The sequence below is a fragment of the Parasteatoda tepidariorum genome, chromosome 3, assembly GCF_982258835.1.
Source record: "Parasteatoda tepidariorum strain Cologne lab strain chromosome 3, Ptep-v5.0, whole genome shotgun sequence".
NCBI classification, from domain to species: Eukaryota; Metazoa; Arthropoda; class Arachnida; order Araneae; family Theridiidae; genus Parasteatoda; species Parasteatoda tepidariorum.
This window is the reverse complement of record NC_141757.1, coordinates 14,768,301-14,793,916: the sequence shown is the minus strand read 5'-3', so window position 1 is coordinate 14,793,916 and position 25,616 is coordinate 14,768,301. Positions and strand designations below refer to the sequence as shown.

The following is a 25,616-nucleotide window of genomic DNA, read 5'->3' as shown; positions in this document are numbered from 1 at the left end:
AAAAAGTTGAGAGCACAAAATATTTACATTTAGATTAGATTTAGATAAAAAGCCAAACGAAGATGTGAAATTAATTAATTCTAGTGATGTTATTATTATTTATAGTAATGTTACTTAATTTTAGGAATATTAATACAATATTTTTACCTCTGCTAGAAAGGCAGAGAGCACAAAATACGAAACGGTTCCATCTGAATAACTTTTGATCTAATGATTGGATTTTCACGTACCAGAACTCAGTCTTATTGGTTCGAGGACCTGGCCTCAAATAAGCGAATTAACTGGTACAAATGATGCTTTAAGTCAGGGATCTCAAACTGGGTTCCACTGAACCCTAGAGTTCCGTAGATATTCTACAGGGGTTCCCCGAAATTACTGCATTTTTGAAAATTTAAAACTCAATTTCAGCAAATTCTAATTTTTATATTGTTTATTCCCTCAGAATTTACTGTAGTGCGTGAAAAAACGGCATGTTAACTTTTTGATTAAAAATTCGTTCCGCATTTTCAGTTGCCCATCTTAGTGACCAAAGAAACTTATATACTTATATTAATACCTACATTAAAGGATATAAAATATTAAAGGATATATACTTATTTTAAAGTATACAAAAAATTTTAAATTTGGTTTATTTATTCTAGAACGAAATTCTTTGTTTAAAATTTAGCTACTTCGCATATGATGAATATTTAAATGTGAATCATTTTAAGAGATGCTAAACGTATTATAATTATGGAAATGTTATTATTAAATTATGATCTTTAATTATAATATAATTGGTGGAATCTGTGCCTAATATACGTAAAAAGTGATAGCGTTCCATTTTTTAGACATGAAATTTCTCAAATTAACAATTCATTCGTAAATACTAAATTATATTAAACTCATCAGGAATGAAAATATGTCTAGTTCAAAAAAATTTTTGAGCATATGTTATTTATCACATAATATTTTCATAAAATTTATATAATATTTTTTCGGGTAGTGACAAAATTCCAAGGGCAATTGGACTTACCGATTGTATACACTCGATAACAAAAAAATCGACGCACCAAGAGGCAATCATCCCATTGCTTTGATATTTCGTATGCATGAATGTTTTGAACAGATCAGGCTGGAATGATGCCGACTGGGGACGTATAGTCTTTAGTGACGAATCCCGCTTCCAACTGTGTCCTGACGATCATCGAAGACGTGTTTGGAGACGCACAGGGCAGAGGGGGGATCCTGCCTTCACTATTGCACGCCACACCGGCCCTCAACAAGGCATTATGGTCTGCAATAAATTATTCAACTGTTCTGAAATTTTAATCATTTACTATTCTGTACATTGTCTTCCTATCCACCAATTTTCGTTTCAATCGGACAACTCCTTCTTGGTGCGTCGATTTTTTTGTTATAGAGTGTATATATGTTCAAAAGACCGAAATTTTTTAATGGTTTCCCCTCCCTTAAATATTTTAACAGGAAGAAAATAAAGAAAAAGAAAATGATGTGCAGGACAATATTGTTGAAAATTCATCTCAACGTAACTGATAGAATAGGTTGACGTTCAGTTCACAAGTCAGATATTTAAAAGTTTGACTTCTCAGGAACTATTCGACCGACTTACTTTTTTTTTTTTTTCTTTTCTCCAAGCTTTGGACATGTACCTAGGTCATTATGGACCCTTTACCATATAGCCCAAAGCTTGGCTACTGGTCCGGCTCCACTCCAGCCTAGGAACGAGCCCATTCAGCAAGAATTTATTAAGAATTTAGATCAGTACAAAGTCACAATATTTTAAAAAAATACAAAGATTAAATATGGTGCAAGTTAATAACACATAATAACAAAAATAATAAAAGAAGTATAAAAGGAAAAAAAACTTAAAGGCCATAAACTATTTGTTATTGCCTTAACTAAATAAACAAATTTGAAAAAGATCCCCCCCCCTTCTCTTTTTCTTTGCTTTTTTGTATACAGAAACTGAGGTTGAATGCTATATCAAAAAAGTTTAAGAGGTTATAAACACTATCAAGATTACTTAAAAAGTCCGATTTGATTAAAATTTTAATAAGGAGTCATTTTCTGCTAGAAAGTTCATTACGTTAATTAATTTAGATTTTAATGTTTTATTTGTAAGAAAGTTTTTTTGCCAAATATATAAATTATTAATGTTTGGAAGGCGTGTATGCCAAGATATTGTGTAAAGACAAGTTGATAAATAATGCTCTGGTGTACCTGGATGACCACAGGTACAAAGGTTTGTATCCGAGATTTGCAGGTAATGAAAAAAAGAAGGGAAGGGACCGTGACCTGTTAGGAACCAGATGACTTGCTTAATTGGAATTGATTTGAAGAAGTTTACATTATTGATGATGCTAAACAGACGTCGTCCTCTATCGGAATTATTCCATTGGTTTTGCCAATTACTTGATAAAGATTTTTTAAGAGATTGTTTTAGGTGTGAAACAGGGAGAGGAAAGGAGTAATTTTTAATGTTTTCTGTTGCTTTTTTGGCCAATTCATCCGCTCTCTCATTACCTTCTCTATTGTTATGCGCTTTAATCCAAGAGATTTGAATGGCGGTGTCCATTAGTGCATGTTGAATGTCTTTGGTTATGAGGTTGGTTGATCCTGCGTCTTTAATTGATGTTATTGAGGCTTTAGAATCTGACCAGATTATGTATTTTATTTGTCTATTAAAGTTTAAGTTATTTTTGATGTGTTTTACACATTCTAATATTGCCAATTGTTCGGCTTGGAAAATAGAATTGTTAATATCCAAGGTGAAAGTTTTTGAATGGACTTTGTTAAGAAATGCGAATGCAGTGCCTGTTTTAGTTTTGGAACCGTCAGTGAAGTAGTTAGTTTCTTTTCTAAAATCATAGTTACCTTGTTCAGTTAAAGAGATTTTGTTTTTAATATAATAAGATGGGTGATAAATTGGCCTTTTTAATTTATTTTCATAGTCCTGATGATTATAACTAATATGATTGAAGATTGCGTTTTTTTTTATTTGAGTTAATGTTGTTGAGCATGACAAGAGCATAATCTGGTCTGGAAGAGGGGGAATATTTGTTAAAACATGAAGAGCTGCGGTGGGGGTAGAGTGGTAAGCTCTGGTAATATTCAAAAGGAATTTGCGTTGAATCGAAATTAATGTTCTAGATATACGAGGTGAGATGTTTTTTGCCCAAATATTGCAACCGTGTGCCAGAGAAGGGACTATTACTGTGTTATAAATGAGTTTTCTTGCTTTTTGATTTATTCCCCAAGATTTATTATTGATTTTGTAAAGAGATTTGAGAAGAGAGTTTGCTTTTTCTTTGAGGATATTGACATGAGGACCCCAATTTAATTTCTTATCGATTACAACACCAAGGTACCTAAAATGATTTGTTTGCTTAATTTTTTCGTTGTTAATTTTGAAGATTGCTCCCCTTTTGGTGTTGTAAAAATGTATATAGGCTGTTTTATCAATTGAGAGAGTTAAAGAATTGTTGGTGAGCCAATTGTGAATACGATTTAGAGTTAGATTCGATACTTGTTCTAATTGCCTCCTAGAGTTGGCATATGAAAGAATTATCAAGTCGTCTGCAAAGGCTTGTATTATGGAATCTTCAAACTGAATTTTCAAAAGGTTATTAATTACTAAATTCCACGCAGTCGGTCCTATGCAAGACCCTTGGGGACAGCCTTTTTTAATTGTTTTTGTTACATATCCCTGATTTGTTGCTAAGATGGCTTGCCTGTTCATATTGATGCTCTCTATTATAAAACAAAGATTGGATGGGATTTGGTACATTGATAATTCTCTATTAATTAGATCGTACTGGATATTGTCAAACGCCCCTTTGATGTCGAGCGAGATTGCGGCGACGTGTTTGTGATTATTTTTTAGATGAGTTAGGTTATCTTTGAAATTTTCTAGTGCAATATTGACTGATTTACCAAATCTAAAACCGTATTGTAAATCAGACAGTGCGTTGAGTTTCTCTAAATGAAAAGTTAGTCTCTTAATGATTAATTTCTCTAAGAATTTGCCCAAGCAAGGGAGTAAAGTTATAGGACGATAAGAGGTCAAGACATTGGGATTTTTGCCTTTTTTAAGAAAAAGTATAACTTGCCCTTTTTTGAAATGGTCAGGGAAGACTTCTAGGGTGAGGCATTTGTTGAAAAAATTTAGGATGAGTGGACCGAAAAATATGAATAAGTTTTTCACTATTATATAATCAATGCCATCTATGCCTGGTGCTTTTTTGTTGTTTAGTGTATTAAGTAGACGTTGAAGTTCGTTGTGGTTGAAGGGAGGATCTGGACTTTTATTTTGATAGTTGTATTTATTTTGTTGGATGACATTGTCATCCGGAAAAAGATTTTGAAGAACATTCTTGGCCTCTTCTATTGGACAGTTCGTGTCATAAATCTGAGTTAAGATGGTCGGATAGGAGTTAGTTTTAAAGGAAGATTTATAATGAGCTCCATGGGGGTTTTTAGTACTTTCACAGAGATATTGCCAACTGTCGTACTTTGCTTTGATAATTAGTTTTTTGTATTGTGCTCTTTTTTGCCTGTAAATAGTTTTGTATTTTTTTATTTCTTCATCAATATTTGATCTCTGAAAACGTCTTTTAATTGCTTGTAATTCTTTTTTGTGGATTGAAAGCTGTGCTGTCCACCAGGAAGTGTTTGTAGGACGATTGAAAAGTTTAAGTTTGTAGGAGTTTTTGCAGCTTAAGAAAATTTTACTTATGAGATTATTTGTGAAAATGTTAAGATCCATAGGATTTTGTACGTTGTTTAGCTCAATGTTTAGATCTGGAATGAAGTTCGAGAAATGTTTTTTAAATTTATTATGATTTCCAAACTTAGTTTTAAACCTTGTGAAAGAGGAGAACGTATACTTGTTATTAATTTGTAATAAGATATATTTGTGGTCTGAATTACTTTCTATATCCAGTACATTCCAATTAGAAAAAGTTAAAATATCTAGGTTATTAGTAAGAGTAAGATCTGGAAAAGATGAGCATAAAGTTGTTACGAAAGTCGGTAATGCTGGTTGTGAATTTAAAATTTTCAAGTTGTTGGATAGAATAAAATCTAATAATACATCTCCTCTTGCGTTGTTGTTGGAATAACCCCAAAAACTGTGATGCGAATTGAAGTCGCCACAAATTATTGTTGGATAATTGTAGAAGTTTTTATTACTGTAGTAAATTAGATCTTTCATTAGATTCAAGTCTGTATCTGTTGGAGAATTATAAAATGAGATTAGAATCAAGGGGGAATTATTTGAAGAGTTTATTGAAATCGAAACTGAATCCTGAAGAGAATCTATCTGTAGAGGGCTTATTGATTTATTGGGTATAAAAATGCCAGATTTTCCGTTTACTGATGAAAATAATTTCCAGGAACTTGGATATCCAATTATGGGGCCTTTTGGTTTGTATGGTTCCTGAAAACAGATTATGTCAATGTCATGATCAACAACAGTTTTTTGCAATAAAAAAATGGCGGCTTTGCTCCTTTGAAGATTTATTTGTAATATGTTAAGTTTATAAAGATCGGTAGAGATTGTAAATTGTTTAATTTCATTAACGTATGGATTATCCATTAACTAAATTTAAAAAGGAATTCACAAATAATATAAAGATTATAAAAAAAAAAAATAAAAAAAAACAGTACAGAAACATATTTTGAAAAAAAAAAATGAAAAAAATATTATTGACTTATGATGAGAGAAAAGAAAAGTATAATAGAATGGGAATAGCATTTTGAGTTATGAAAGTATGTGAGAAGTTATAAGGAGATGTTAAATATTAAGGCTCAAGGGAGAAATTGGAAAAGGAAAAAATAGAGTTAGAATAATAAAGAAAAAAGAAAAAAGAAAAAGAAAATGAAAGTAAAGTTAAAAAATAATTTGCTTGAAAGAACAAGAGATAAGATTGTACTTCTGAAAATATGAACTTTTAAAGAAAAGAATGTTAGAAGGAAAGGATTTCATCTCTTCCAGAGGATTAAATATAAATATGAACTTAGAAAATGGACTTAAAATATCAAGAAAGGTAAAAGAAAAGAATTTTTAAGGAGATTGCAGTTAATTAAACTATAAAGTCTAAAAAGAGAGAGTTTTTGTTGTTGACAAACTAATACAGATAATTACTAGATTTGTATTTCCGATGCTGTTGAACTTCGTGGATGTAAGTGGGGCATGCTGAGCTGGAGGCTTTATGGTTACAGTTGAAGTTCTGGTGATGATTTTTGTTGCTGAAGAAGCAGTTTATGCAGAATTCTGTATCTCGCGTGCATTGATGTATAGAGTGACCTTCATGACCGCATTTCTCACAGTATTTGATATCGTTGCAGTTGCTTTCATGATGTCCAAAATTTTGGCAGTTGCGACATCTGTGGATTGTCGTCGATGGGAGACTAGAATTTTCTTTCCGAAGTTGTTGTAGTTTTTGGAGGTAGGTAGGGCAAGTGGCACTGGAAGCTTTGTGGTTGCAATCTATGTTTAGGTTGTGCTTGTCGTTGCTTTCATGACAATTGATGCAGTAATCGAAATGTTCTTGACATTGTTGGATAGAGTGGCCCACATAGCCACATTTCTCGCACATTTCTTCGTTGGGGCAGTCATCCTGATGATGTTCTAAACGTTGACATTTGCGACATCTTAAGAGAATAAGCCTTTTTTTAATTATACATTTGAACATTCCAATGAAGATGGTGTGTTGTTTGAGCAGATTTAATGATAGTAGTCTGCTAGCTTTGAGAACTATGTGTCTTTTGTTTGCGTTCTGTCTGTGCTGAATATCTTTTACATATGTTAGATTGTCAGAAGTTTCATCGAAGTTTGTTGAGTCTTTGATTATCAGTAGGATCTCTTCGTTAGTGAAAGATTGAGGTGCATTCAACAGAATCAACGAGTATTGTCTTTGCTCTTTACTTTTGACTGGAAAACCTGAGGTCTGGAGGCTTGAGTAAGCTTGTTCTCTATTTTGTACGTTATGGAATTTAAGTTCAAGGTAGTTTTTGTTTTTGTATACACGCTTGACTTTGAGTTTAGGTTGATTTTTCTGTAGTTCTTCTAGCATTGAGTCTGTGGTTATTTCTGGTGTCTCTTCAATGATTAGTGGGGTTGGTGATTTCGGATTGTTATTCGTGGATATATTCATTGTTTCCAAAGTTTTTAGTCTGTTGTCAATGGTTTGTAATTTGTCTTCTATTATGGTTACTATATCTGGAATTTCTGCGTTTGGATGTTGATGACTGTCGTGTTCGATTTTCTGCAACCTTTTGTCTATATTTGATAATTTTTCCACTATCGAGATTAATAAGGACGATATTTGATTTGGATCTGTCGTGACATTAGATGATGGAACATTATCTCTAGGAATAAGGTTAGTCGTTGTCGATGCTATGTTAGGAAGATCGTATGTTGTCTGAGGGCATGTAGTATTCATCAATGTCCTTAGGTTGTTCAAGGCGTTTTTGCATTCATTACGAGTTTCAAATGGAAGGTCATATTTGGTTTGAGTTTTCCGCTCTATGAGTGTTTCCAATAAAATGATGTTGTCAATAAATGCTTGGTTCGATGATGGAGGTATGGAACAATGCTCTTGTTCTGGCTCAGGTGGTGATTCATCTGTTGAGTCGAGGTTTTGAGATTGTTGTTGGAAAAGTTTCATGATCGCTCCTGTTGGATTGTTTCCAGTTTGATGGTTTTGAAGTTGGTTAATTAGTCTAGATAAACTTGGTATTTTTGATGCGTTTTTCGTTGTAGTAGATGTCGATTGTTGAGTGCTCTCCTTATCGAGATGGGATTTTCTTTGTGACATTTGTGACGTAGTATGTGAGCGTGTAGATTTTGCTGGTGTAGAGTTTATATCGAATTCTGGTGTGTTGTCCATGATTTAGTTGATTGAGGAAAGATGAGTTCAATGGCAATAAAGAAGTGCCAGAAGTTTAAGTAATTTATTTACTAAAGAGAGGCTGTGGTGAGTCCACTCCGGGTCCCGTGAAAGAAACCATGTGTATTACGTTGAGTTTGTTGGAAGTGAATTGGAAATTAGGATGTTTGTTAAAGGTTGAATATTTAGTTGTGACCACAATATGACGTCCCATTGATTTGAGTGTAACCATCGTCAGTATTAGAAAAGAAGAAATTATTTAAAGAAGTTGTAGAATATTGAAGGAGAATGAATTGAGTTTTTTGATGGTTATTTTGATATAATCAAGAAAGTAATTTAATGGCGATAAAAGAAGTACCAGGAGGTGTTTTGGGTTTGGGGGTGTGAAAAAGTGTTAGTTTGGGTTATTTTTGGGGGGGGAGTGGGGGGTTAAGTGGGGGGTGGGGGGAATGAGGGTGAAGTTATATCGGTGGGGGTTTTTGGTTAATTCTTAAGAGTGGCAAAATTAAAAAAGTGAGTTGATCTATTTTTGGCAAGGAGACAAGTGCCGATTTGCATTATGATAGATATTTTGATAAGTAGTATTTTTTTTGGGGGGGGGGGGAGTGGGGGTTAAGTGGGGGTGGGGGGTGTGAGGGTGAAGTTATATCCGTGGGAGTTTTTGGTTTATTCCTTAAAATGGCAATAATTACAAAATATGTTGTTCTATTTTTGGCGAGAAAACTAGTACCGGTTTACATTAAGTTAAAGATTTTGATGGTTAGATTTACAGAATTTGATCAGTAGATTTTTTAGGGGGGGGGGAGTGGGGGTGAGGTGGGGGGTTTGAGGGTGAAGTAATAACCATGAGGGTTTTTGGTTTATTCCTTAAAATAGCAATAATTTAAAAAAAAAAAAAAAAAAAAAAAAAAATGTTGTTCTATTTTTGGCGAGAAAACTAGTACCGGTTTACATTAAGTTAAAGGTTTTGTTGGTTAGATTTACAGATTTTGATCGGTAGAGTTTTTTTTTTTTTTTTGGGGGGGGGGGAGAGTGGGGGGTGAAGTGGGGGGTGGGGGTGTGAGGGTGAAGTTATATCCGTGAGGGTTTTTGGATTATTCCTTAAAATAGCAATAATTAAAAAAAAAGTTGTTCTATTTTGGCGAGAAAACTAGTACCGGGTGGGGGGTTTGGGGGTGAAGTTATGTCAGTGAGGGTTTTTATTTATTCCTAAAAATAGCAATAATTAAAAAGAAATGTTGTACTGTTTTTGGCGAGAAAACTAGTACCGGTTTACATTAAGTTTAAGATATAAAAATGAGTTGAATAAATGTTGAAAGCAATGAAAGAGTAAAATCCCTTATAAAATCATGGTTCTATTAAAATCTATTGGTAAAGAAAATGGGGACTGACGATGGTTAAGAATTGTATGGTTATAAAAGAAAAAATAAACAAGAATAAATATTAGTACTGGTTAAATAAGAAATGACCATCTTTATAAGATTGCCATTGAGTATAAACAAGCATATTATGTAAAGTGATTATTTTCAGAGAAAAATTAACAAGACAGCTTATTGAAAAAAAAAGAGGTGAAGAATGGCGATAAAACAAGTACCACAGTCTGTTACTATATATTGATTAATACAGACATATGGAAAAAGCAATAAGGCTTGGAATAGCAAGGTAAGAAACTGGTGATGGTTACTAGAGAAAATTTTAAAATGGCGACAAAAGTAGTACTAAAAACATTATGAACATAATAAAGTAATTTAAATATTATACTTTTAACTCTGGGTGGCCAACGCTATGTAAGTATACAATAGAAAAATAATAAGCAAACCATTAGATGATAGTTGTGAATACTCTAAGATGATGACTTGGTACGATGTGGTCCACAGATGGTTGATGTTCAATAACCTAAGATTGTCTATTTGTTAAAGCAACCAGGAGATGTTTTTATTTATTGTTGATAATCGTGTAAATAAGTAAGACACAACAGTACACAAGTAAAAGATTTTAATAAATAAGACAAGCTTTTAATGATAAATGCATATAAATAAACAAGAGAAAGATATATAGAATGAAATGCTTAAAAATACTTAAAAATATGTTTATACTCTGACTCTGAGAAGATCGATTTTACCCATAGGAAGAAAAGCTAATAAATTTAACAATTGGTTAATTGAAATGAATAATAATTATTGAAAGCTGGGCGTAGCGTGATTGTAATAGCTTAACTGATACTGTAATCATTACTTAGGTTTGTTTACATAAAAATGGCTAAATTATGCATTGAAAAAGAACGCCGAAATTGTGAAAAAAGATGTTTATTAGAAAATCGATAATAAATCGAGTATTGGGTTAAAAATTTTGAAACATGTATTTGTACATTGAGCATGAGTTGGGGCATAACATATAAAAAAGTTAGAACACACAGTAACAATTAAGTCTAAATTAAAGTCACTCAAAGTCAGAGTACAAAATAAAAATGTTCAACATAGCGATGGCCTATACCCAGAAATGACTATAAAATTTAAAGTTGCTGAAAAATATTATTACGATCGTCTAAAATTAAAAAAAGTATAATGGCATTAAGAGAATCGCTTTTAGCATTGAAATGAACAAGCGTGATTAAGTTTAGACACATTAAAAAAATTTATAAATGCTGAAAGTTAGCGATAGAAATTTTTTGCATAGGAATACATGCTAAAATGGCGATCATATACATTAAGCCTGAATCAATGGAACGTCAATTTTAAAATATCAAAACATTAAAAATTGGGCTCCCAGGGCCCGGAAAAGACTCACCAGAGATGCCTTGAGGAGTTACATGATGGTTTTGATGATATTTTTTAGAAGAAGATGGATATTTGTTGCTTTTTTAGTTGGAAAAAAAACTCTGTTCAATTAGCACAACAACATGGGTAGTAGCTAGATCAGTTTTTCGACCGACTTACTTCTATTTTTTTTTTTTTTTTTTTTTTTTTTTTTTTTTTTTTTTACTTTGTTACATAAATTGCATTATTTTAAATGATGTAAAAATTTGCATACCTTACGATTCATAGTTTTTTTCGGCCATTATTAAATAAAATAATAAAACAATTAATAAACATTCATAAAAAATTAAAAAATTTCATGGAATTTTCTTTCGATAAAAAAAAAAATTTGTAACGGTGTGAAAATTTTTTCAATTCACTTAAAAAGTTCTCGAAATACGCAAAAAGTAAAATTAACATTAAGGAGTGCAAACTTTGAGCTGCTCTCCTGACCGAACTATGGGGACCATGCCTCCCAGATTGCAGTTTTTAGTTTATATTTTGGGGGGGGGGGGTCAGAAATTCATCGAAAAAATTAATGTTTTTTCAGAGAAAGTATACGTTTTTGTGTCTGATTCCGTAACTTAAAATTTTTAGAATAAATGTCGTCTGCACTACTTAGCATATTTGACCTTACCGTTTTGAACCATTACGATTCAGTCCTAATTCGTGAAAATGCGATCATTATTTGGCCGGGATAGCCTGGTCGGTAGGGCGCTAGGCCCATGTCCGAAAGTTCGTGGGTTCGAACCCCGCCGGCCGAAGACTCCCTATGTAGTAAATGGTGACTGATGCACGTTAAATCTGTCGAGTCGCAAAGTCCTCCATGTTCCCATAACAAATCAATACCTCTGGGAGTACTGGATTGGAGACCGATCGTTCTCTGATCCAGGTCAAAAATTACGATCTGTGGATGAATGAATGGATGTATGAATGGATCCGCCCTATAAACGGGTGTGACGTGTGCGTGGCTGAAAGCTAATTCTTGGCCGTAGATGGCGCCACTAAAAACAAGAAGCGCACCCTCTGCCTTAAATTTGCTCGGTTTCGCCAAGCAGGCTTGCTGTGTGGCAAGTGGCATTAGAAACAACAACAACAATCATTACATTAAAAGCTATCCAGAATTCTTTCTTTTTTTACTTTCTCCCTCTTTTTACCTTTTTTGTTAAAAAAAACTACAACTTACCATTTGTAACTTTGTCAAGTATTTCTTCCACCATAAATACTTCTGAAGTGAGGGTCCGAAAGCGGCTAACCCATAATATAAATACATCCAAACATGCACAAATGAATTCAACAAAGGAAAGATTGTGTTGTATCCTCCTGAAATAATATTTAACAATCAATAACATAATGAATTAAAGAAAAAGAGAATCTTTTACTATAGAGAGAAATTCTTAGAAAATTTAAGAAAATAGAGTACACTCAAGATCAAAATTTGTACACACTGTTAAAATTTTCATTCTAAAATTATGGTAAAATAACTGGCACCTGTCTGTCCATCCGATTAACCGTAAAGTTTACGGTAAAGAACATTTTTTTCCTCTTATCGTTTTGAAACCATTTATGAAAAGTATGGTTACAAAACCACGAATACTATACGGTTTTTTAACCATTCCCAACTAGCATTTTTTCAAAACGTAAATAAAAATTTAATTATTTAACTAGACATAGAAGCTCGGCTTTTCGTAAAGTAATGGGCATTGGAGAGTGTCGGACACTGGAAATTCTTCATGTGAAGGGAATGGAGAAAACATTGTAGTGTGAACACTAGGACTAGAACTCCAGTTCTGCCGATATTATGAGATTGACAGATAAGCCCGCTCGGCTATGATATATACGCAGTTGCAAAGAACTAAGTAGCTTTATTATGTGGTTCTAGTTGTTGCGATAAAATTCTGGTTGTTTAACCGTATTAGGTAAAAGCAGTTAATAAACAATTTTTCTCAAACTTTACAGTTTGATTACCATTTCATTTCTGGTTATTGGACTGTTTCGATTAAGTATGGTAAAATAACCATTCAATAAATTGTTATTTAACCATTTTTCACCGATGAATATCTAACAATGCAGAATTACGTGAAACACAGGGCCACTAAATTTTCCTACAGCGTAATCCACAGGAATCCTGCCATAAACTACATATTTGCACTTTAAACAATATTTCAGTATTTGACACTCCATGGTTTACTATAAGTTTACCTGAATTCACTTTAAGTTTTAAATTGGTTTTGAACCTTGTACCTGAATTTAGAATGAATCTGCAGTCAGCCAGTCATAATGGTTTGGCCTGGGTGCCTGAGGCGGAAGTGACCCTTTATCCATTCTTCATGAAATACAAGGACATGAGGTGACATAAAGAAGTGAAATTTGGAAGAAATAAGCACATTGCTCAGTAAAGTCTAAAGGATAGAAAGAAAATCTAGAAAAGCATGGGATGGGTGGCAGAGGAGAAAGAGTTTTGAGTAGTCAACAATACTGTGCTTGGTACAATACTGTACAGCTATACTTTGCTAGAAGAAAACATCTCGCTTTTTCCGGAGCTGTGCCTTACCGGAGTTTGAGCTCTCAATTTTTTCATGCTTCAAAACTATTTCAGTTTTTGAACAATCATTTAAAAAAAATTTCAGTCTTCTAAACTTTTCCGGCGTAGAATAAAATAATGAAATATTTTATGTGCTTTTAGTTTCTGATAATGATTCTACAAATGCAGATCATTTGAGTCTGGCTCTTTTGTCGTTAATTATGGGTTATGGAGCGTTTCATTTTTTTCAATCTAATATCAAATAATTATGGCTTACTAATCATACTATCGTGTGAGTAATATTATACAATTTTGTAAAAATGAGTAAACAATCTGCAGACCCAAAAAATTTCGGGTCTACAGATGGTGTTATAATTCTCCAAATGAAGATAAGGTACAAATTGTTTTAATTGGAGGTAGCTCGAAAATTTCAAGCCAGAACGAAAATATTAAAAGACACGTGTTTGTTATCTTGAGAAAGCCTGTTTAATCATACTAAACTCAAAATAAGCAAATAAATTAGTGATAGCCATATTTAAAGTTACGAAATCAGACGAACTATTTTATCACAATAATTAATTTCAATCATTTCTGAAAAAAGTAAAACGAAGAATGAATTGGAAACCCAATGAAGTGGAAATTTTTACAATAGTAATAATAATTTAAAGAACTTCTTCTTCGTCAGCGCAACAGCCCCTTGCAGATCTTGGCTGCCTCAACAGCTGACAAACGCCAGCTCCATCTATCCATGGCAACTCTCTTCCAATTTCTAATCTTTAGGGTTTTCAAATCATTTTCGATGTAGTTGAGCCATCTATTAGGGGGTCTGCCTCAGGTACGTGGCCCCTATGAGTTCTTAAAGGTGACTATTCTCGTGGCTTTCAAGAACGGCATTTTTAATAAAAGAGAACAAAAAAAAATCTAAAAAAAGTATTTTAAATCCCAAAAATTTCATATTAACATGAATCAAAGAAAGTAGTAAAAATTTAAAGGTAAATTTTTACACGGTTTTAGGAAAACTGAAGTTTTAATCACAAATATCAATTTAAATAGAGGATTGAAATTCTTTTCCTGTATGAAAAACCAATATGTAAGTTTAAATGATGATTACCTGCTCCATATTTAATGCCAATCCATACTGTTATAGGAACTAACGAATGATGAAACACGTGGAGCACACTAATATGAGAGTTCTTCTTTCTGAGCACAAAAAATACCTGCAAATTATTATCGAAACTGTTAAACATGTTAATACAAAAACCAATTCCTTAACTATTACTCACTTAATTATCATAAAATTAAATTTAAAATTTAAAATAAGATGTAGCACATAAGATATCAATTTTGTTAAACAACCTCTAAATGAGTAACCCATATTTTCCAAAATATAAATAAATAATAAAAATAAGCACACCACAATTTCTTTATGCTTCTAAAAATATTTATACGATGGAATCTTGAACATTTTCTGAATGAAATATTTTTTTTTAGATTTTTTATTTCACATTTACTGTTTTAGTAGCGAATATTTCCTTTTTCATGTTTTTCAAGTTTCTAGTTTTTGGGCAACAAACCAAAGCATGGCGGGAAGCAAGCCAGCTGAGAAAAATTTGCAAATAAAGCATTTAAAATTTAAATAACTATCGAATAAATTGGAATTTAAAGAAAAAAGCTCGTGTTACGAAAATCGCCGTATCTGCATGTCAAATTTCAATTCTATAGTTGCATTCTTGCTGTGAATTGAGCAGCTGACAGCGGGGTATTTTTTCCCGCAAGTTTAACAATTTACTAGGAGGCTTCGCTCCCTGCTCACTGGCGCTCGCCAATCCCCGGAACTGCTTTCGCAGTTCATTTCGGATTGCTTCGCAATCCGATGCTCGCTTTGCTCGCTCATTGGATACGTTCTTAACGTCTAGCTTTTGTATACTTTTTTGAACGCTGAAGTTCCGAAAACCTTTCACTGTAGAAAATTCTAAACCTGTGCATTTCAATATTAATTTGAAATTGCAAACAGTTCACATATTTTTCTTAATCACACTATTCTAAATTTCAGTTGTTGAGAAAAGTAACTGTTGTAAGTTTTGTTTTAAAGTCTTTCCCACCAGAAGGCTAAAACCATGTGTTGTAAACAATATGAAATAGTACTGAACGCCTGATGTAAAGCATTGGCTTCGATGAAGATAATTTTGTGAGAATTGTTTTGATAATTCGGTGAGAATTCACCCGATTAGACATATGATGCTCACTACGTGCTCTTGCGCGCCGAAGCCTATCAATTAAAAATGAAAACTGTTGCCAACGCGAGAAAAGAAATATCATCGGTTTTATTGATACATACGTATTAGCGTTTTATATAATATAAATCATTTTTGAGCAAAATATCGAAAATAAAATTTTTTTATTTTATCTATTTTTAATAAATGTAAATTTTATTTTATTTTATTATTTTTATTAATTTTTTTGTATTTTTTTGCGCAAGAGAATAAAATGAAATATTAAGTGCACCCAAAATAATTGCGGAGACACTTATGATTTTTTTTTATACCGAGACATGCGAAAAATTCTGTTATTTTTTTCTTATGTACTCTAATATATGACGAAACCATTATCGAACTAATACTCCGTCAATGTATAGATAAAAGTTCATAAGAGAATCTGCCATTCAGATGAAATTAAACTATAAATTCTGTGATTTTTTTTTCCTTTCAAAATTGAAATTTACTTTTCATTTTCCCATTGCTGCTAAGAAACAATTTCCCTGAACTCCGTATACAGGAATTTAATTTCTAGTACAAAATTTTAAAAAATGGTGTTAAAATTATTTGAAATAATTAATAATAGACAAATTAATTTAATTGCAAAATATTTCCCGTAAATCATCCTATTTCCCCCAAAATAGGGAGAAGTGTGCAGAGGAATGTTGGGAAGTTTTCAAAAATCACTAATAATGGCATAACAAGGCTTTCTATGACAAAAAACTTTGGGTAGTAAATTCTGGATTTATATTTATTTAATAATTACTCCCCGATACCACTTAGAACAATTTGAAATCTTTTTACACATTTTCAAGCAGTTTCAATTGAGTAAAAACCGGCATTTTCGAGGTTTTCATCAGAGAAAGCGTTTTTTTTTTCACATTGGCAAAATGGGTCTTGGTTTAGATTTGATGGCGTGCACACACTTTTCAGCTGTGTTCAAAAGTAATAGTAAACAGTGCGCATGCGTAGTCATTGCAAGCGTTGCTATGGCGACCACTGCTGTTTTTCTTTTTATTTTCGCTAACAGGCATTTTTAATGTATTTACATAATAATAATTTCAAGTATTTTTACATTCTTTTTATTATTTTATTAACGTATAATGACTGGCTTGACGGTGATTTCAATATAAATAGGAAAACTGAAGAAGGAGAAGTATTTTGTGACGTCTTGAAACACGTACATAGGCAGGATGTGAAAACCAATCCGATGACAAACATCAATTGAGACAGTTTTTGCAACCCATGATATTGAAATGTTTAACTGAGTCAATCCAGAAAGAAAAAAACATTTGACCAATGGGTATCCAGTGACCGTAATAAGACGATCACAACTTTTTTAGTTAACTTCACGTCGATGCAATATAGTACTGCCGTGCAAAAAAACACTAGACACTTTTTTAGAAGACATTTTACATTTTGTGTTGCGCGGAATTTGCAACACATCAACAATTTAAAAATCGAAGTTAAAAATTCAAATAAAAACTTGAAATTATTCAAAGCGAAAGCTTTCACTTACAGTGTCTAAGAATTCCAGAAACTTGACAAGGAAACATATCCAACACACTTCAGCAATCTATGGTAAAAACAATAAATAAAATAAGACTTTTTTCATAATATTTTAATTCAAATATATTATTATTGCAAAAATATGTTAATCAGCTTTTATTTTTATGGGTTTATTCAAAATAAAATAATTGCATTTATGCTTATTAAATTAAAATGCTCTCATATGCAAAATTTAAGGAACAAACACATTTTTTGCTAAAAACTCAAGATATTGTGAACCAAGTCAAGTGAATGAATAAACATATGTCAAAAACGATAATAACTAAAACTTAATTGCACGAACTCAAGATCATCAGTTCATGACCTCAAAGTAACATTGTTAAAAATTGATGTAATAAAATTAAACTAGTTTAGGGGCATTATGACAATACTGCCCTGTAATTGAAAAAATCAACGTAGGGGCAAAAAATTCAAAATTGAGATTTTTGCATATTTGATATCCTCATATTATAAGCTACATATGACAACAAAAAAAGTCATGAATAAATGTTGCTTTCTTTTTTTTATTTTCTATTTTAGCGTTCATTCATTAGCAATCGAAGGAGAGAAGATGTCAAGCCACTTTTCTCGGAATCAATCGTAAAGCACTTACGTTGTTTTTCGAGTTTTTTTCCACGTTGTTACGCACGGCAGAATACAAGTCCTATAAGTAACTTTCAGATTTACGTTTCGGTTAAATTGTCCATAATTTTAAAATTGTGTTATATCTCTTAGACTCTTAGAATACTATGTAACCATAATTTGATAAAATATGTGAAATAAATGAGAAAATAGCAATTTTCATAGCTATTAATTTTTTTTAAAAAAGCTTTACAACTCTTTAACCCTCTGAGCGTTAGTTACTACTTTTTCCGAACTTTGAGCTGCAAGCTTTGTTGCTTCAAAAAACCAGTTTCCTCTTTGCTATTCAATAATGTAATTCAGCGGTGAACTAATTATCCAGAAGGTAAACTTTATTAAATTTTATAACCGCCGTTGAGCAGACGACCCAATTTTGAGTTTACAACTACCGATGTTCACCACTATAGCCCTGTAATTTTGGACCCTATCCAGAAGACAAGCGAACTCCTGGATCAAGTATTGGGAGAAGTTTGCTTTCGGGGGGGGAGAGAGACATTTTGATGGAACTAACCAGCATTTGCGTTACATAGAGAGGAAAACCACGAAGACCTCCCATAGTTAGGTTAATGGCAAGAGGACTCTGTCCCATGATCCGTCTACCACTGAGGATATTTTACCAATGAGGATGCAGAATTTGAATCGACCAACCGTCGCTGGGATTCAAACCCGGTTCACCTCATTGGGAGGCGAGCACTCCATCCCCTGAACCACCACGGCCCCCCTCAATAAGTGTATTCTAAATGTTTTAACAGTAGAAGTGGCTAATAAATAAAAAAGAAATTGTTGTTAAAAAGTTTATAAAGATGTAACTTACCCTTACAGCTTCGTATCTGTTTGAATAATCAATAGACTCACATCTCCAATTATATTTCGTAAACCAACCTAATCTACCTAACTGAAATGTTTTTAAAAAAAAACAGTTGTTAAAGCATTACGCAACACAACTCATGCATTAGCAAAAGGTACACCGAAAAGATACATCGAAAAAGGTCAGTTTTAGCATTATTGTTATACACTATCTACCAATAAGTATTTGGACACCTATGAAAATGACTATATCTGTAGTCTTGAGATACGCCGCCGCGCCCTCCGCCGTTATACATCGTGTAGGGCAGTGGTGCGCAAACTTTTTTCGACCGCGACCCCTTTTGTAGAGAGAAAATTTTTGGCGACCCCTAGAGATAAATGTTCACAAATACGATGTATATTTCGAGCATTTCTTTCGTTTCATCGAATAAAAACATCATCATATTTTACTCATATTAATTTTATTTATAATTTTAAGAAAATACTTTTTGTATAACACAAAAATCAGTAAATTGCCCTTTAATGAGATGTATGTGGCTGCAAGTTTCTAATTATCTCATCGATGTTTGGATGTATGTTGCTAATTGCAATTCGCATATCATCTTCAGGTTTTAAATGCGAGTGGGATTTAGTTTTTATTGAAACTAGTTTGCTAAATCCAGTTTCACATAAATACGTTGATGCAAATTGTATTAACACTCTGATGACATTCTTGCATAAAACGGGATATTGTTTTTCCACGGATAGCCAAAATGTTTGGCAAGGCTGAGTCTTAAATTGATTTCCAAGAGTATAATCACTAATCAAATCTATCAATTGCTCTTTCTCAATAATTTGAAGCGTTGAACTGCATATGTCAAAGGAAAATGGATCTCGAATCCAGCCAAGATCGTTTTCAGGAAAATCCTCGAATCTTCTCGAAAAATTTTTCTTTAACTTTTCAATGTGATTGGAAATGATGTTTTTAAACGTAAATATATCTATATTATTTTCCTTGATAAAATCGTTAAAGCAAGGGAACATGTTGGTGTTGTTTTTATTCAGTTCAGTTTGCCAGAGACTAAACTTATTCTTAAAAGCTTGAATTTTACTGGCTGTAGTTATGATAGTTGAATTCTCACTCTGCAAGCTCAAATTTAAGTCGTTAAGTTTTTCGAAAATATCAACTAAATAGCTCAGCTTCCCTAGCCAAACTTCATTGATATAATAACTTGCCAATCTATGTTTCTTTTCGATTTAGAACATGTACACTTCATTTCTCAAATCAAATATCCGTCGTAGTATTTTCCCACGTGAAAGCCATCTGACTTCGATGTGTAACAGTAATTTCTCATACGTTGAGCCCATCTCATTGCAAAGTATTGAAAAGAGACGGCTGTTGTGGCTGTTGCATTTAATGTAGTTAATTGAACTAACAGCGTCTTGTAATACGTTGTGCAACTCTTCATCCATATCTTTTGCAACAAGAGCTTTCCGATGAATCATACAGTGATTAAATACCATATGAGGTGCCACCTTCTGAATTAAGCCTCTGAGCCCTTTATTCGAACCTGTTAATGCTGCAGCACCATCAGTACAAACCGCAACACAGTTTGCCCAGGTAAGGAACTTTGTTTCAAAATATTCATTTATTACTTCGAATATTTTTTCTCCAGTTGTTTTTCCTTCCAAATTTTTGCAACATAAAAACGTTTCTGTTATATCTTCATTAAAAATAAACCTAACGTAAATAATTAGTTGTAACATTTTAGTAATATCGGTAGTCTCGTCCAGTTGTAAAGCAAATAGAGATGAATTTTGTATGCGTTTTATGACTTCTGACTCGATATTTCGTGACATTTCGGAAATCCAATTGCAATTAAACAGTGAGTGATGGCGCTTCACTCTTTATATGTACACTGTATGGTATGCAGCATGCAGGGATAATGCATTTCATAAAAATTTGGCGACCCCCAAAAAACTTCTGGCGACCCCTAGTTTGCGCACCACTGGTGTAGGGAACAACATTGGCATTAGTCCCATGCAAGATGCCTACTGCACTATTTTGGATGACAATGTGCTTCCTACCTTGAGGCAGTTTTACGGGGTGGACCCCTGTTACTTCCAGGACGACAATGCCAGCTGTCATGTTACGAGGATCACCAAGGCTTGGTATGGTGCCAATGGGGTTAATCGAATGGACTGGCCTGCCCAGAGCCCAGACCTGAATCCTATCGAGAACCTCTGGGACGTGTTAGATGGCCGAATTAAGGGGTGTACTACCCGTCCAAAATCGGAGAAGGAACCTACGTGTCTTCTCCAAGCCGAGTGGAAGAAAATGCCACTAGCCGTCACACAAGGACTTGTGGAAAGTATTTCCCCGGAGGGTTCACGCTGTAATTGCCACTCGTGGAGGCTCTGCCCACTGCTGATTATGAAAAAAAGTTTGTTTTTCTTTTCAATCACACGCGTCCAAATAAATACTTATTGGTAGGTAGTGTATACCCTACCGACTCCCCTTAAGTGTAACAGTAGAGTCTAAAAATTTTTAATAGTGTTAAAAACTTTATTAAATTTGTAAAATTTAATAACGGACTGTAAATTTGCTGAAAAACTCACTTGTATAAATATCCATGAACTTATGATGACCTGAAAAAAATTGTATACAATCATAAGAGATTTCAGGTCAAACGGTTGTCTGTTTCTCATCCATGAGGGTCCAATGACTTTCACAAAGATAATGTACCCAGCTACTAAAGACACCGTCTTCCATGGTGAATCCATTAAAGGCCATTGCGCTACTCTGGGATCTGTAATGGGGAAAAAAGTAGCCTTCATATATACAGTAGGACTACTATTTAACGAACTTCCATTTTGCAAACTGCTCTATTTTGAGATTTTTTCGAGGAACGAAGAGCAATTAGGAAATTTCTTCGTTAAATAACTACCAAATAGCGAAGTGAATTTCCATTGCGCTACTCTGGGATCTGTAATGGGGAAAAAAGTAGCTTTCATATATACAGTAGGACTACTATTTAACGAACTTCCATTTTGCAAACTGCTCTATTTTGAGATTTTTTCGAGGAACCAAGAGCAATTAGGAAATTTCTTCGTTAAATAACTACCAAATAGCGAAGTGAATTTCCATTGCGCTACTCTGGGATCTGTAATGGGGAAAAAATTAGCCTTCATATATACAGTAGGACTACTATTTAACGAATTTCCATTTTGCAAACTGCTCTATTTTCAGATTTTTTCGAGGAACCAAGAGCAATTAGGAAATTTCTTCGTTAAATAACTACCAAATAGCGAAGTGAATTTCCATTGCGCTACTCTGGGATCTGTAATGGGGAAAAAAGTAGCTTTCATATATACAGTAGGACTACTATTTAACGAATTTCCATTTTGCAAACTGCTCTATTTTGAGATTTTTTCGAGGAACCAAGAGCAATTAGGAAATTTCTTCGTTAAATAACTACCAAATAGCGAAGTGAATTTCCATTGCGCTACTCTGGGATCTGTAATGGGGAAAAAAGTAGCTTTCATATATACAGTAGGACTACTATTTAACGAATTTCCATTTTGCAAACTGCTCTATTTTCAGATTTTTTCGAGGAACCAAGAGCAATTAGGAAATTTCTTCGTTAAATAACTACCAAATAGCGAAGAGAATTTCCATTGCGCTACTCTGGGATCTGTAATGGGGGAAAAATTAGCCTTCATATATACAGTAGGACTACTATTTAACGAACTTCCATTTTGCAAACTGCTCTATTTTGAGATTTTTTCGAGGAACCAAGAGCAATTAGGAAATTTCTTCGTTAAATAACTACCAAATAGCGAAGAGAATTTCCATTGCGCTACTCTGGGATCTGTAATGGGGAAAAAATTAGCCTTCATATATACAGTAGGACTACTATTTAACGAACTTCCATTTTGCAAACTGCTCTATTTTGAGATTTTTTCGAGGAACCAAGAGCAATTAGGAAATTTCTTCGTTATATAACTACCAAATAGCGAAGTGAATTTCCTATTTAACGAACTTTTCTTTGAAATCCGCTTTCCCTATTTCCCAAAATATTTCCAAACATTTCGAACTTGTTTACGCATTTTATGGCGGAAATAACCTCGAATTGATTTTTCGGAGCTACCTAACTTTTAGAGAAAACAGTCAAATCTCTTTCCCTTTTTGTTTGCGTCTCAAACGAGAAACTCAAACAAAATTAACAGATCTTATCAGTAACAATTAAACTCAAGAACGCATGAGGTAAAGCATGTTTAAAATTACTAGACCACTAGCATGATAGTATAACACTGAGTAATGTTTCGCTCTATTTTTATATTCCATGCAGATTTCTTCCATGGTTAAGATTTATAAAATAAATATTAGATTCTAGTTCGCAAGACAATTGCTATTTTAATTATGCCCAGTGTTCATGAATTTAAAACCTGTTTTGTATTGTTTAAGTATTTCAAAAGGTGATTTTCTATTTAACGAATTTTCCATATAACGAACTTATTATCAGGATTTAGGGACTTCGTTACATAGAGGTCAGACTGTATGTATAAAAAAATACCATATAAATCCAGTTATGCTTAAAAATCTAAAAGATAATCAACTGAAAACAGACGAAAATATTTTTACTCTGAAATAATATTTTTGAGATTATGTTTCGATCAAATTAATTAGCAATAATTCGAAATGCTGAATGTCCAAAATTGACCTACTTTTTATTAAAAAAAAAAAAAAATTTTAAGGGAGTTAACTGCATTTAAAAATACCGTTTCTTTTAAATATCTAATAATAATAAATAATTAATAAATTTTCTTATCACTTTAAGAATATTACTTGTACACCTCTAAAACTCAAAAATTTAATTTCTTTCATATGGAATACGATTCGCCCATCTCTAGAATATCTAGCCTATGTATTTAAACTATAATTTGTTAAATTTTCCCAGCTCTACAATATCCAGATTACATGCCTAACATATTATTTGCCCACATCTAGAGTCTCTAGAATGCATTTTTCTCGTCCTCTACAAAGAAATTTATCCACATCTAGAATCTCTAGATATCATAATAAATAGTGAAAGTGAAATGTACATAATAGAAAATGTATTAGTTAAGTTTATCTCTAGAATGCAAAATGTATTAATTGCTTGAGGTAAGCAATTAATACAAAATGTATTACTTTTGTTTACCTCTAGAATACATAATGTATTAATTGCTAGAGGTAAACAATTAATACAAAATATATTACTTTTGCTTATCTCTAGAATACAAAATGTATTAATTGCTAGAGGTAAGCAATTAATACAAAATGTATTACCTTTGTTCATCTCCAGAATAAAAAATTTATTAATTGCTACAGGTAAGCAATTAATACAAAATGTATTACTTTTGTTTATCTCAAGAATACAAAATGTAGTAATTGCTAGAGGTAAGCAATTAATACAAAACTTATTAATTGCTTACCTCTAGTATGTCTAAAGCATAATTTGTCTACCAATAAAATCTCTACAATACATCTTTAAAGTACAGTGTGCCAAAAAAAAAAAAAAAAAACGGACCACCATGAATAACTTTTGATCTAATGATCGGATCTTCACGTTCTAGGACTCAAACTTATTGGTTCGAGAGGGTGACCTCAAATGTGGAAATTAATTAGTGCAGACGATATTTTAAGTTACGAAGTCAGACACAAAAACGTACTTTCTCTGAATAAACATACCTTTTTTCAATATTCGAATTTCCGAACTCAAAATATAGGGAGAAGCCGAAATCTGGGAAATATAGCCCCCATAGTTTGGTCAGAAGAACAATCCAAAGTTTGGACCCCATAATACTAAATATACTTTTTGCTTATTTTGCCATATCTCAAGAACTCTTAAAGCATATTCAATTTTTTTTCCACGCGATTATAAAATTCGTTTATCTAAAGATGATTCCAAATGAAAAATAAATTTTGGTATATATTTATTATTTTTTATTATTTTATTTTGCAATAGTAGAAAAATTTTCAATTGCAAGTTATATAATTTTTTAAAGGCCGGGATAGCCTCGTTGGTAGAGCGTTGGGTCCATGCCTAAGGAGTCGTGAGTTTGATTCCCGCTTTGAAATTGGTAACTGGTGCACGTTAAATCTGTCGGGTCACAAAATCCTCTGTGTCTCCATAACAAATCAGCACCTTTGGGGGTACTGAATTAGAGATTAATCGTTTTTCAAAATACGCCTATTTAAAAAAATCGATTTCTCAGAAACTTTTCAACCTATTTCGCTCAAATTTTATATTTTGAAATGTAAAATTACATACTTTAAAATGATGTAAAAAATTGTATTCCTCACATCTCAAATTTATTTCGAGTATTATTAAATAAAATAATAAAAAAAATAATTACTATTTACAAAAATTTATTTTTTGCATGCATTTTAAGATGAACGAATTTTATAATTGTGAGCGAAAATATGGTCGCGAATTGCAAAATATGCAAAAAGTAAAATTAGCATTATGGGGTCCAAACTTTGGATCGTTCTCCTGACCAAACTATGGGGACCGTATTTCCCAGATTGCGTCTACCCCCTATATTTTGGAGGGTCAGAAATACGAATCCGTCGAAAAAAATATGTTAATTCAGAGAAAGAAGGTTTCCACGTCGGATTACGTTACTTAAAATATCGTCTGCACCAGTTACTTATCACATTTAAGGTCACTCCCTCTAACCATTAAGTTTAAGTCTTAGTACGTGAAAATTCGATTATTACGATCAAAAAATATTCAAGGTGGCCCATTTTTTGTTCTTTTTTTGCGCATTGTGCTCTTTAAATCTCTTCAGTAAATCTCTAGAATAAAAAAATTTGGTATGTTAAAAGATTTACCTGGCTTGCTAAGGAAATTATAAATTTCTACTTGGAAATGATCCAAACCCATGACTTACATTAAGTTCTGAAATTATAAGAAATATTACTAATCAATAATAAATAGTTAAGAGGAATAAAGCACAATATAGATTCATGTTTAAAATGCAGCAAAGAGAACATTTATTCTAATTGTCAAATTAATGTCGATTTTAAAAGTTATAAGAATTTTAAGAAGTTATACAACATTTTAAAGAAGTTATATACATTTTAGGAAGTTATACAACTTCCAGATTCAAAAACTTTTAATAC

General features: G+C 32.7%; 1 protein-coding gene across 4 annotated transcripts in view; it reads right to left on the bottom strand.

Annotated features, from left to right (window-relative positions):
* Positions 1 to 25,616, bottom strand: part of LOC107439040 (very long chain fatty acid elongase AAEL008004) — a 52,531-nt gene that overhangs the window by 4,166 nt on the left and 22,749 nt on the right. For all 4 annotated transcript variants that reach the window (XM_087158841.1, XM_087158839.1, XM_087158840.1 and 1 more), the window contains 6 exons: positions 25,326 to 25,392; positions 21,065 to 21,255; positions 18,474 to 18,554; positions 16,989 to 17,045; positions 14,326 to 14,431; positions 11,877 to 12,013 (listed from right to left, as the gene is read on the bottom strand). In XM_087158841.1, coding sequence (XP_087014967.1) covers positions 11,877 to 12,013; positions 14,326 to 14,431; positions 16,989 to 17,045; positions 18,474 to 18,554; positions 21,065 to 21,255; positions 25,326 to 25,377 — 624 coding nt within the window. In that variant the 5' untranslated portion in view covers positions 25,378 to 25,392. The remainder of the gene's footprint in view (positions 1 to 11,876; positions 12,014 to 14,325; positions 14,432 to 16,988; positions 17,046 to 18,473; positions 18,555 to 21,064; positions 21,256 to 25,325; positions 25,393 to 25,616) is intronic.